A 10,951-nucleotide genomic window follows, 5' to 3' on the forward strand; every position below is an offset into this window, starting at 1 on the left:
CTAGGACCCAGGCGGGGGGGGGGGCGGGGGGCAGGAGTGCTAGGTTTTGGCCGCCACCTGCTGTCTTCTTGCCCCCTAGGCCTGGCCGCCTGGGAGGAGTACCCCACACTGAAGATGCTCATGGAGATGGTGATGACCAAGTACGTGGGCTCGCACACCACTGGGGCCGGGGCGCCAGGGGCAGGGCCCTGTCTGCAGGACGCTGGGAGGTAGAGCGGACCTCGGAGTCCTCCACTCACTCTAAAGCATCTAGTTTATTGTGCAGCTGCTCAGGTTTCCTCCTGTCGCGGGCTCGAGTTTCTGAGTCTGGGCCCGCGAGCGTTAGTGTCCCTTCCCTCCTGGGGGGTGAGGAGGGAGTAGGATTGAGGGGTGGCCTTGGTGGCTGAGGATCTCCATTGACGTGGTGTGGGCTGGCTTATCGATGGAGCCGGTGAGGGTGCCTGGAGGTGAGGGGCGCGGCAGACCGGGTGGTTTAGCAGGCGCAGACAGGAGCGCTTCCTGGGGCCAGCATGGTGACCGCCGTGGTCCCTGGTGACCAGGTGTGTGTGGTCCCTGGTGACCAGGTGTGTGTGGCCCGAGGCTGGAGCCACACTGGCCCAGTGGGCAGGGCTGTCCTGAGGCCAGTGTGGTGGGCAGGCTTTGGGGCCCTAAGGACAGATCTGCTGCGAGCAGCCATCACGCGTGGTGGGTTTGGGCTCAGCACACGTGATGGTGGGCTGCCCACGTCCCCCGGAAGAGCCACACATGCCTCTGGGAATAGCCGGTCCTCCAGCGGGTACCCCGTGGGCCAGAGACGCCTGTCTGTGGGGAGGGTATCTGGCGCGGGGCAGGCTGGGCCAGCAGGTGTCTGGGACTCTGACGCCCGTGGGGCCCGATTCTGGAGGTGGCCGGTGCGCTGTCCCCTGGGAGGAGAGCAGGTGGCCAGCATGGGGGCTCTCTCCCAGAGGCCTGCCCTGGCGGTGGCGCCGATGGCCTGGCCAGAGCCTCAGACAGGCAGGGTCACGGGTTCCTCTGTGCGGCCCCCCAGCAACTACTCCTACCCGCCGTGCACGCTGACGGACGAGGACACCCGGACGGAGATGATCAGTCGGGAGCTGCAGACGTCACAGCGGGAGAAGCAGGAGATCCTGGCGTTCGAGGGCCACCTGGCAGCTGCTTCCACCAAGCAGACCATCACCGAGAGCAGCAGCCTTCTCTTGTCCCAGCTCACCAGCCTGGATCCTCAGTACGGCTCGGGCTTGGGCCTGGGGGGTGGGGGTGGGGGGGAGAGANACTGGTGGCTCCCTGACACGCTCATGGCCCCGGGCACCTTCAGAGGACCCCCTCGGAGGCCTCCTCCCCATATCCTGGATCAAGTGAAAAGCCTCAACCAGTCCCTGCGCCTCGGGCACCTGCTGTGTCGGAGCCGAAGCCCGGACTTTCTCCTCAACATCATCCAGAGGCAGGCAAGTCCCTGCGGAGGGGTGGGGGGGTGCTGGGACAGTAGCTCTGGGGTGGAGGAGGGGGAGGGGGCTGAGACCGTGGCCCGGGGCGGTGAGCCCAGAGCTGGAAGGGGGCACCCAGGCACTGGCTCCTTTGCGTGAGGCAGCTGTCTGCACCCCGCAGGGAACCGTGGCCTTGGGAGGGCAGAGGTGGGCAGACGGGCTGCCGGGGCCACTGCTGAGTGTGTCCGTGGCCCTGCCCAGGCCTCGTCACAGTCCATGCCCTGGCTGGCCGACCTGGTCCAGTCAAGCGAGGGCTCCTTGGACGTGCTGCCGGTGCAGTGCCTATGTGAGTTCCTGCTGCACGATGCTGCCGACGACGCCACGTCCGGGGAGGAGGAGGAAGAGGGCGAGAGCAAGGAGCAGAAGGCCAAGAAGCGCCAGGTCGGTGCCCTCGAGTCCCCAGGTCTCGTGTGGTCCCGCGCACGGCTGCGCAGGGCCCTGAGCGACCCCCTCGCCCCCACAGAGGCAGCAGAAGCAGAGGCAGCTGCTGGGCCGCCTACAGGACCTGCTGCTGGGCCCCAAGGCCGACGAGCAGACCACGTGCGAGGTGCTGGACTACTTCCTACGGCGCCTTGGCTCTTCCCAGGTGGCCTCCAGGGTGCTGGCCATGAAGGTGAGGTGCAGGGAGGGCCGCCCCCCTCCGACTCCGCTCCCCGGCAAGGTTTTGTCTCAGATGCCCCGACGGGGACCTCACTCACCTAGGCGGCTGCTTAGCCGTTCCTCATGTCAGAAGGGTGACAGTGGTGAGGTCGGGAGAGGCAAACCCTCTTCCACCTGCCTGGGATCCTTCCCCGGATGCCGATGTGAACTCTGGGAGACACAGTGACGTCATAACGGTCCTGCCGCCTCCTACAAGGTGCCGTACAACCTTCTGGAGAAACGGGCTCTGGCTGCTGCTTTCTCTCATTGGGCCAGGTGTTCCCAACAGGAGTCCGTGTCTTTGCCAGCCAGGCAGCCCCGTCTCCGGGGCTCTGAGGGAGTGCGTCCACCCCCGAGCTCCAGGTGTGGCCTCCAGCCCCCTGTGTCTCTTCGTAGGGCTTGTCCCTGGTGCTGTCGGAGGGCAGTCTACGGGACGGGGAGGAGAAGGAGCCCCCGATGGAGGAGGACTCGGGGGACGCAGAGACGCTGCAGGGCTACCAGTGGCTGTTGCGGGACTTGCCCCGGCTGCCCCTGTTCGACAGCGTCCGCACTGCCACCGCCCTGGCGCTGCAGCAGGTATGGGGCCGGGACGTGGCCGGGCGGCCGAGGGGCAGCACAAGGAGCCCTGCGGCCCAAGCTCACGTGTCCTCCCTCCCCAGGCCATCCACATGGAGACTGACCCGCAGACCATCAGCGCCTACCTGGTCTACCTGTCCCAGCACACGCCTGTGGAGGAGCAGGGCCAGCACAGCGACCTGGCCCTGGTGAGGGGATGGGACGGAAGGTCGTTTTCAGGGGGTGTGCACAGTGACCCGGGCCTGGTGAGGGGTGGGGCAGGAGGTCCTGGCGGGCCCAGTGGTCACCTCGTGATGGGCTGGAGTGGTGAAAGTGTGGGCAGAGCCGGCCGGGGAGGCCCCCTGACGGCTGTGCTCGCCGCCTGCAGGACGTGGCGCGGCTGGTCGTGGAACGCTCCACCATAATGGCCCACCTGTTCTCCAAGCGCTCCTGCAGCGCTGAGTCAGACGCCGTGCTGGTGGCCCTGCTCTCCATCTTCTCCCGCTACGTGAGGCGTATGCGCAAGAGCAAGGAGGGGGAGGAGGTGTACAGCTGGGTAAGGCTGGTGGTCCCGTCCCCTCCCCAGGCCCCCGGCGCCCCGCCCGCGCGCCCAGCCACCTTCCTTGTCTCCTGCAGTCGGAGTCCCAGGACCAGGTGTTCCTTCGCTGGAGCGGCGGGGAGACAGCCACGATGCACATCCTGGTGGTGCACGCCATGGTCATCCTCCTGACGCTGGGGCCGCCCCGTGGTGAGCCTCCCTGCTTGCCTCCTTGTGACCCTGCACTGCAGCCCCACCATCGGGGTCGCACAGGGCTGGGGTCCGAGGCTCTGGGCGGGTCCCCGTGCAGTGGGGTCCCTGTCTGAGAGCCTTGGGGAAAGCACTGTGGCTCCTCCCTGTGGCGGGAGGTCCTGGGAGCTGTGGAGCTCCTCAGATGAAAAAGCCGGGGGGTTGCAGCCTATCCTCACTGACCCGGCCCGTGGCATTGCATCCTCAGGACGTGCTGTCTGGGTCTGTCCGCTTGTCCAGGCTCTCGCGGCCCAGCCAGGGAAGCCCTGGCTTCCTGGAGGGAAGTGTAAACATGGGGCGCCCGTTGGGCCGACGCTCGCCGCGCTGGCTGTGGGCCGTGTCTGAGGCCTGGGACCCTCCGGGGGCTGTGCCCTCTCTAGCCCGGTGGCTTTCTCATGGCCCTGTTCTGGCCAACTGCCGTGTGCTGCTCTGCCACGGCGGCGTGTCTGGAGGTGGAGGGAGGGGACGGGGTCTGCCAGGAAGGGGTCCCTGTCAGGAGGGCCGGTGTCTGCGAGCCTGCGGGGCCCGGGAGCAAGAAGGGGGCGAGAGCCCAGGGGGTGCCAGCCTAGGTCACACACAGCCCCTGAGGCGGCTTCTCAGCACATTAACGCCTCCGCTGTGGTGGGGGCGCGGGGATCGTGGGGCTGGGTGGGCAGGCACCGCGCACAGACCACCTCTCCCATCCCCCAAAGCGAATGTTTTGCTCTCCTGGCCTTGCCTCCCACCCCTCAGCTCCTCACCGCGGAGCTTGGGGTGGCCTCGCCTCAGCGTTCCACTGCTCACTGCATCATCCCTCCTGCAGCCGGGGATGGTGAGTTCCAGGCGCTGCTGGATATCTGGTTCCCGGAGAAGCAGCCTCTGCCCACAGCCTTCCTGGTGGACACCTCCGAGGAGGCGCTACTGTTGCCCGACTGGCTAAAACTGCGCATGATCCGCTCGGAGGTCCCCCGCCTGGTGGACGCCGGTACGGGGCGGGCCAGACCAGCAAGGGGGCTGCTCTGCTCTCTCTGTTGTGCTGGAGACAGCGATGCGGTGGCCTCCGAGGCTCCGAGGTGTTCGTTATTGGGCAGGTGCTCCCCAGCTCCTGGTGTGCCTGATGCCGTGCCAGGCTCTGGGGCAAGCACCATGCTGCCCCTGCCTCTGCCCGCCAGCCCCTCACCGTCGGGCGGGGAGGCTGAGGTCCCCTCTGGGAGCACACGGCGCCAGAGGACAGAGATAAAGTGGTCTGGGAGTTTAAAGGGGTCTCTGCCCTAGTTCTGGAAGGATGCAGTGGGGACAAGGTGGCCTGCCTGAGGCTGTTCCCACAGTGGCCAGGGCAGCATCCGGGTGGGGAGCACTGGGCTGGTGGAGGGCAGCTGGGGAAGCATTTGCGTGTATAGCGGGGTTAGTATGAGAAGCGCGGGGCAGGACACACTAAGGAATTTGGGCTCCGTGAGCTACGGGGAGCTGGTGGTAGAGGGGCTCAGAGGCGAGAGGGAAGGAGGCACGAGGCTGGCACAGCGCCCCGGCTGGTGAGCCGGGGAAGCCGGTAGTGAGCCTTATGGGGAGAGACTTGGGCTCCAGGGAGGACCCCGAGGACCCGGGGTACCGAGCAGGGGCAGCAAGCGAGCGTCCCTCCCAGCCCTGCAGGACCTGGAGCCCCAGCAGCTGCTGCTGTTCGTGCAGTCCTTTGGCATCCCTGTGTCCAGCATGAGCAAACTGCTCCAGCACCTGGACCAGGCGGTGGCCCACGACCCCCAGACCCTGGAGCAGAACATCATGGACAAGAGTAAGCCAGGGACCCGGCCAAGGGCTCCCGGGCTGCTCCTGGGGCTGGGTGGCGCAGAGGGCAGCAAGTCCGGCCTGGAGCCCGGCTATCCTGTCCAGTCACGGCCCAGGAATCCCTGCCTGCCCTGGGGCTTGACACTGTGGGGGTGCGCTCAGCACCAGTAGGCCCTCCGTGGCTCAGCTTGGGAAACTGGGTGTTTGGGGTGGGGTGGGGGCACTTGGTCCCTTGGGCCACAGGTACGTAACCCTGGCTGCTGGCTCACAGATTACATGGCTCACCTGGTCGAGGTTCAGCACGAGAGAGGAGCGTCCGGAGGCCAGACCTTCCATTCTCTGCTCACAGCCTCCCTGCCTCCCCGGCGAGGTACTGCCCGGCCCCCTGACTCACACCTTAGCGCACCGCCCATCTGGTGGGGGCTCCAGACCCACGGGACACTCGGCACGGGCAGGTGCCCGATATCCACCCAAAGGCCCTGCTCGTCATGGGCCTCAGCAGGCCTGAGTGAGGCTGGGGTCCGCAGGGGCCAGGGCCCCTCCGCAGGGCCTCCTCTCGGGTGCTGGGCCCATGCAGGACACGGCCAGGAAGAGTCCTGAGCCGAAGCCTGTTCCTTTCTGTGCAGACAGCGTGGAAGCGCCGAAACCCAAAAGCAGCCCAGAGCAGCCTTCAGGCCAGGGAAGGACCCGGGCTGTGACCCAGGTGCGGGTGCTCGGCCCCGAGGATGACCTGGCCAGCATGGTCCTGCAGGTATAGCCACCGCCACCTGCGACAGTTCTTCCAGAAGCGGGGCACCCTGGGTCGTCCAGTTCCTCCTCCCATATGGAGAGAGGCCTTTTATTCCCAGAACCCACGTCCAGATGGGGTGGGCACCCCGGAGCCAGCGCCCGGGCCAGAACTGCAGCTCCCCTCATTGGAGCTAGGCCACCCTAGACCAGCTGCTCTGTTTCCTGGAAAGCCAGCCAGTCCTGTGCCCACCTCGGGTGGGTTGTCTGGCGGGTTCCACTGAGTGCAGGGTGCAAGAGGCTGGGCGGCTGCAGGCCTGGCTCCAGGTGGCACGAGCCCCCGGCCGCATCGTGCGCTTTGAGGGCGGCCTTGCTGTGCTGACGTTCGTGCTGTGACTGGCCTGCTGGGCTGTGCACCATCACCTGTGCCAAAGAGGCCCTGTGCATGCTCGCTTCCTGGCCGCCACCGCCCTGCTGCCACGGCTTTCCCTGTTCCCGACACGTGTGTGCACATGGAGCCTGCATCCTGTCTCTGTACACGTGTTCTCACCTCCCCGAATGGTGACGTTCACTGCGGAACGCTCAGTCTTCCTTCTCGTGCTTGCACACATGAACCTGTATGCGTGAGCTTGTACACACGCCCCTTCTCTCCAGTGGGCTTTTTCTGCTCTTCCCTGCCGGCCTCGTCTGCGCATAGGCCCTGGGCTCAGTGGCTGTTCTGTGAACAGAGAGGCCAGCGTTTGCAGGGTGGGGGCTTGCCTGCGGTCTCCCCCAGAGCAGGGATCCCCCCACAGGCCCTTGTCAGGGATCTTGGGTGCCCACCCTGAATCTCCTGAGAGCTGGCCTGGTTCGGCAACAGCGGGTCAGCCGTTGTGGTGGGAGTGTGGGGCGCAGCAGGCCAGGGGCGACCCCTCTGCCGAGCCTGCCCCCTAACGCCCCCCTCCGCTCTGCTTCAGATCTTCCCGCTGAGCCCGGGACCACGGTGGCAGAGCTCAGGCGCCCGCCCTGTCGCCCTCGCGCTGCAGCAGGCCCTGGGCCAGGAGCTGGCGCGACTCCGCCAGGGGAGCCCCGAGCTGTCTGGCGTCACGGTGCGCCTCCTGCAGGCCATTGCCACTCTGCTCAGCTCCCCACACGGCGGTGCCTTGGTCGTGTCCATGCAGCGGCACCACTTCCTTGCCTGTCCCCTACTGCGCCAAATCTCCCAGTACCAGGTGGGCGCACATGCGGCAGAGCCCCGGGCTGCAGGGAGCCGCGTGGGAGGGTGGTGGCAGGTGCTCCGGCACCGGCGCAGCCTTGAGTCTGCCCTGAGTCTGGGCTCAGGCTCCACCGACCAGGCCTTCATGCTCCTTCAGGGCTGGGCGTGTTGCCGCGCCGAGGGGTGGGGGTCACTGGTGTGCCCACGTGTACCCATGTTCTCACATGCGTGAGCTGCACTATCTGTGTGCATGCCTGTGGGACATTTCGTCTTTCTTCTCAAGCCTTGGGTGGGTCACTTACAAATAGAATAGCTTGCCAAAGGATCTGAGGCCCTGGGGCAGTGAGATGGCTTGTGACTCTGCCTGTCCCTGCCCCAGTCCCCCCAAGCCCTTCCCCACCTCCCCGGTGCGGGCTCTGAGCTGCAGTCCCCCCACAGCGCTGCGTGCCGCAGGACACTGGCTTCTCGTCGCTCTTTCTCAAAGTGCTCATGCAGATGCTGCAGTGGCTGGACGGCCCTGCTGGGGAGGGCGGGCCCCTGCAGGCCCAGCTCAAGCTGTTCGCTGCCCAGTGCTCCGCGCGCCGCAGGATCAGTGATGGTGAGGGCTCCCCTGGGGGGTGCCGGCCGTTGGGCTCGGTGGGCCCCCAGGTGGGCATCAGCGTGGACATGGCCCAGAGATTGGAAAAGGAGGGCTTTGGGGACCACAGTGGGATCCTCAGTGGGAAAGGTGTGTAGGGCCCAGGGAGGGGGGCTTCCTGGATAGGGCAGATGGAGGAGTGGGGACAGAGGCCTGCACCAGACCCCGGGTCACACGCACACTTGCCTATAGCACGGAGCGGGCTCCTGCGCCTTGCTGAGGCCTTGGCATTCCGTGGGGACTTGGAGGTGGTCAACTCTACCGTCCGGGCCGTGGTTACCACCCTCAGGTCGGGAGAGAAGTGTGGCGTGGAGCCTGAGCTTATTGGCAAAGGTAACTCTGGGCAGGGATCCGTGAGGACTTCTGGCCTGGCTGCCTGGCACAGGGGTCCGTCTCCTAGGTGGGCCAGAATGGGGCCTGTGGAGAGGAGTGGCGGTCTGCCGGGAGGGTTCCTCCCCCTCTTCTCTGCCCTGGCAGAGTCGCCCCAGCCTGTCTGTCCCAGAGTCAGGTGGTCTAGGCCCACGCGCCTCGGTCCCCTGAGCTGGAGAGACACGAAACCCGCCCTTTCCTCTGCAGTCCTCCGGGGCCTGATTGAGGTGGGGTCGCCTCACCTGGAGGAGCTGCTGGCTGCACTCTTCGCCACTGCGTCCCCCACCTTGAGGCCCGTGGCGGTGGTGAGCTCCCTGCTGCTACAGGAGAAGGAGCCTGCAGCCTCAGGGGAGCCAGAGACCGATGGCTGTGGGTAAGCTGGGGGGCTGGCAGGGCTGTGGCCTGCCCGCGGGCAGCCCCAGATGTCTGTTTCTGACCTGTCCCTGCGTTCCCTTCAGTCCGGAGGCCGTGCAGCTGGGACCCTGCTCCGGGCTCCTGGTCGACTGGCTGGAAACACTGGACCCCGAGGTGATCGGCAGCTGCCCCGACCTGCAGCACCGGCTGCTCTTCTCCCGGGCCAAGGTGGGCTGTGCTCCGGCCCCACACGGGCTGGCTTTTCGTCCATTCCAGCGGAAGTACGGGCCGGGCCCTCATCAGCCCGGACAGCTGCCTCGTCTCCTGTCGCTGCAGCACTCAGACCTGGTCGCTAGGGCAGGCGGGCTAGGGTAGGGCCGGCGCTTTGTGACCCAGGGCCTCGTGCAGGGACGGGAGGTGCTGTTGGGAAGCCAGACGAGAGTGGAGCCCGGCTCCCCACCAGGGACAGGTCCCCCGAGGAGCCCGTGGGGAGGGCCTGGAAGTCTCAGCGAGTGGTGATAGCCCTTCTCCGTCCCTGAGCCTCCCAAGGTGCTCCTGCGGCCACAGCAGTCTTCAGACGAGCCTCCGGGGTTCTGGGGCAGGAGATGGGGATCCATCAGCGCTCACTGTCCCCCAAGAAGGGGGGGTCCCCTGTGGCTGGAGCAGGACCCTGTCTGCTGACCCTACTCAGCAGATGACAGGCCGGTCAGCCCAGTGGGGACCATCCCAGGTGTTCTTCTTCCCCAGGGCAAAGGTCATCCAGGCCCCCAGGTGCCGTCTTTCCGACCCTACCTGCTGGCCCTCCTTACTCACCAGTCCAGCTGGGCCACATTGCACCAGTGTATCCGTATCCTGCTGGGCAAGAACCGGGAGCAGAGGTGCGCGCCCCCCACCCCCGCCTGGCTTCCTTGGATGCCTGGGGCTCTTGCCTGGCCCTCGCTGCCCTGGGAGCCTGGAAGGGGGCCCTGCAGTGGGTGTTACCGCCCTGGGGATAACAGAGCTCCCTGGGCGTCCACCAGGTGGAACATCCGCTCCCCAGAGAGTGCCCGTGGCTGTTGTCCATGGCGTATGCAGGGGTCCCAGGTGCCGGGGGAGGGCAGGGGCAGGGCCATTGGTTTTGCTGCTGTGCAGCACGGAGAGGTCAGGCGGGGCAGGCAGCCCTTACCTTGAGAGCTCACAGGAAAGCGGTGTCCACGGTCCAAACCTCCCATCACTGGGATGCGTCCTGCTCTCTGTTTTCTTGTCATGACTGTGATTTTTGTTCTGTGCCTGGAAACCAAGACGGAGCTCTCGCGCCCTTCCAGGTTCGACCCTGCGGCCTCTCTGGACTTTCTGTGGGCCTGCATCCACGTGCCACGCATCTGGCAGGGCCGTGACCAGCGCACCCCTCAGGCAGGTCTTAGGGGATGGGGGGCGAGGCCCACATTAGCCCGTCCAGTGTGGCCTGGCGCTGATGGGTGGTCACCGGTTGCAGAAGCGGCGGGAAGAGCCGGCGCTGCGGGTCCGGGCACCAGAGCTCATCGGCCTGGCGGAGCTGATCCTGGCGGAGGCGGAGGCCCGGAGCCAGGACGGGGATGCTGCCGCCTGCAGCCTGCTCCAGGCCCGGCTGCCCCTGCTGCTCAGCTGCTGCCGCGGGGACGAAGAGAGTGTCAGGAAGGTGACGGCGCACCTGACGAGCTGTATCCAGCAGTGGGGCGACAGGTGAGTGTGGCCACCCCCCGCCCGCGGGCCGTGAGGCCGCTGCCCCCGGGAGCCTTGCACGCCCAACAGCCCCACCTTGATGTCTTACAGCGTGCCAGGCAGGCGCTGCCGGGACCTGCTGGTGCAGCTGTACCTGCAGTGGCCGGAGCTGCGGGTGCCTGCGCCTGAGGCTCTGTTGCATGGAGGAGGCGCTGCGGGCGGCAGCACCTGTAAGGTGAGCGACGGGGGCGCGCGGAGACGGGGCAGCCACTTCAGGCTCATGGAGAAGTGTGGTTGCTCAGACTTACAGCTGAAGTGGGAACGTGGGTGACACCGGTGTGTCCGGGTGGCTGGTGGAGCGGAGGGGCCATGTCCCCACACCCCCGGGTTCCCTCCGTGAGGCATGAAGACGCACAGCCTGCTGCCTGGTGCATGGCACGGCAGGCGTCGGTGGCCATGTGCGGCTGAACCCGGGCCTCAGGCGGGATGCTTCCTCGTGCCCCTGGTGATCCTCCCCAGAGACCACCTTACAGGTGTGCTCCCCAGAGCCTCTGCGTGGTCCCGAGATCCAGGCGTGCTCGGCACATGGGGGTGGCTTGCTCCTTTCCGTGGCTGTGGGATCGTCCACCATGTGGAGCCAGACCAGCTTGCCCATGCCCCCCTGGGTGGACACCGGGGCTGTCAAACCGTGTGGCCTGCGTGCGGGCTCATGTGGCGTCCACCTTCACTGCCTTGGGTGGATCAGGTGGTGGTGCTTGAGTCGG

The 10,951-nt window shown here is 66.7% G+C and overlaps 1 protein-coding gene across 1 annotated transcript in view; it reads left to right on the forward strand.

The window, feature by feature from the left end:
* Positions 1–10,951, forward strand: part of INTS1 (integrator complex subunit 1) — a 27,921-nt gene that overhangs the window by 11,895 nt on the left and 5,075 nt on the right. Inside the window, exons 16-37 of the mRNA XM_077758852.1 lie at positions 80–140; positions 1,028–1,225; positions 1,316–1,445; positions 1,686–1,865; positions 1,948–2,097; positions 2,520–2,699; positions 2,783–2,887; positions 3,067–3,234; positions 3,315–3,426; positions 4,268–4,429; positions 5,087–5,233; positions 5,498–5,596; positions 5,853–5,977; positions 6,909–7,163; positions 7,586–7,745; positions 7,977–8,117; positions 8,361–8,526; positions 8,612–8,735; positions 9,255–9,385; positions 9,812–9,899; positions 9,982–10,208; positions 10,299–10,422. Coding sequence (XP_077614978.1) covers positions 80–140; positions 1,028–1,225; positions 1,316–1,445; positions 1,686–1,865; positions 1,948–2,097; positions 2,520–2,699; positions 2,783–2,887; positions 3,067–3,234; positions 3,315–3,426; positions 4,268–4,429; positions 5,087–5,233; positions 5,498–5,596; positions 5,853–5,977; positions 6,909–7,163; positions 7,586–7,745; positions 7,977–8,117; positions 8,361–8,526; positions 8,612–8,735; positions 9,255–9,385; positions 9,812–9,899; positions 9,982–10,208; positions 10,299–10,422 — 3,233 coding nt within the window. The remainder of the gene's footprint in view (positions 1–79; positions 141–1,027; positions 1,226–1,315; positions 1,446–1,685; positions 1,866–1,947; positions 2,098–2,519; positions 2,700–2,782; positions 2,888–3,066; positions 3,235–3,314; positions 3,427–4,267; positions 4,430–5,086; positions 5,234–5,497; positions 5,597–5,852; positions 5,978–6,908; positions 7,164–7,585; positions 7,746–7,976; positions 8,118–8,360; positions 8,527–8,611; positions 8,736–9,254; positions 9,386–9,811; positions 9,900–9,981; positions 10,209–10,298; positions 10,423–10,951) is intronic.

Source organism: Crocuta crocuta, unplaced genomic scaffold, assembly GCF_008692635.1.
Source record: "Crocuta crocuta isolate KB4526 unplaced genomic scaffold, BGI_CrCroc_1.0 scaffold273, whole genome shotgun sequence".
Classification (NCBI taxonomy): Eukaryota; Metazoa; Chordata; class Mammalia; order Carnivora; family Hyaenidae; genus Crocuta; species Crocuta crocuta.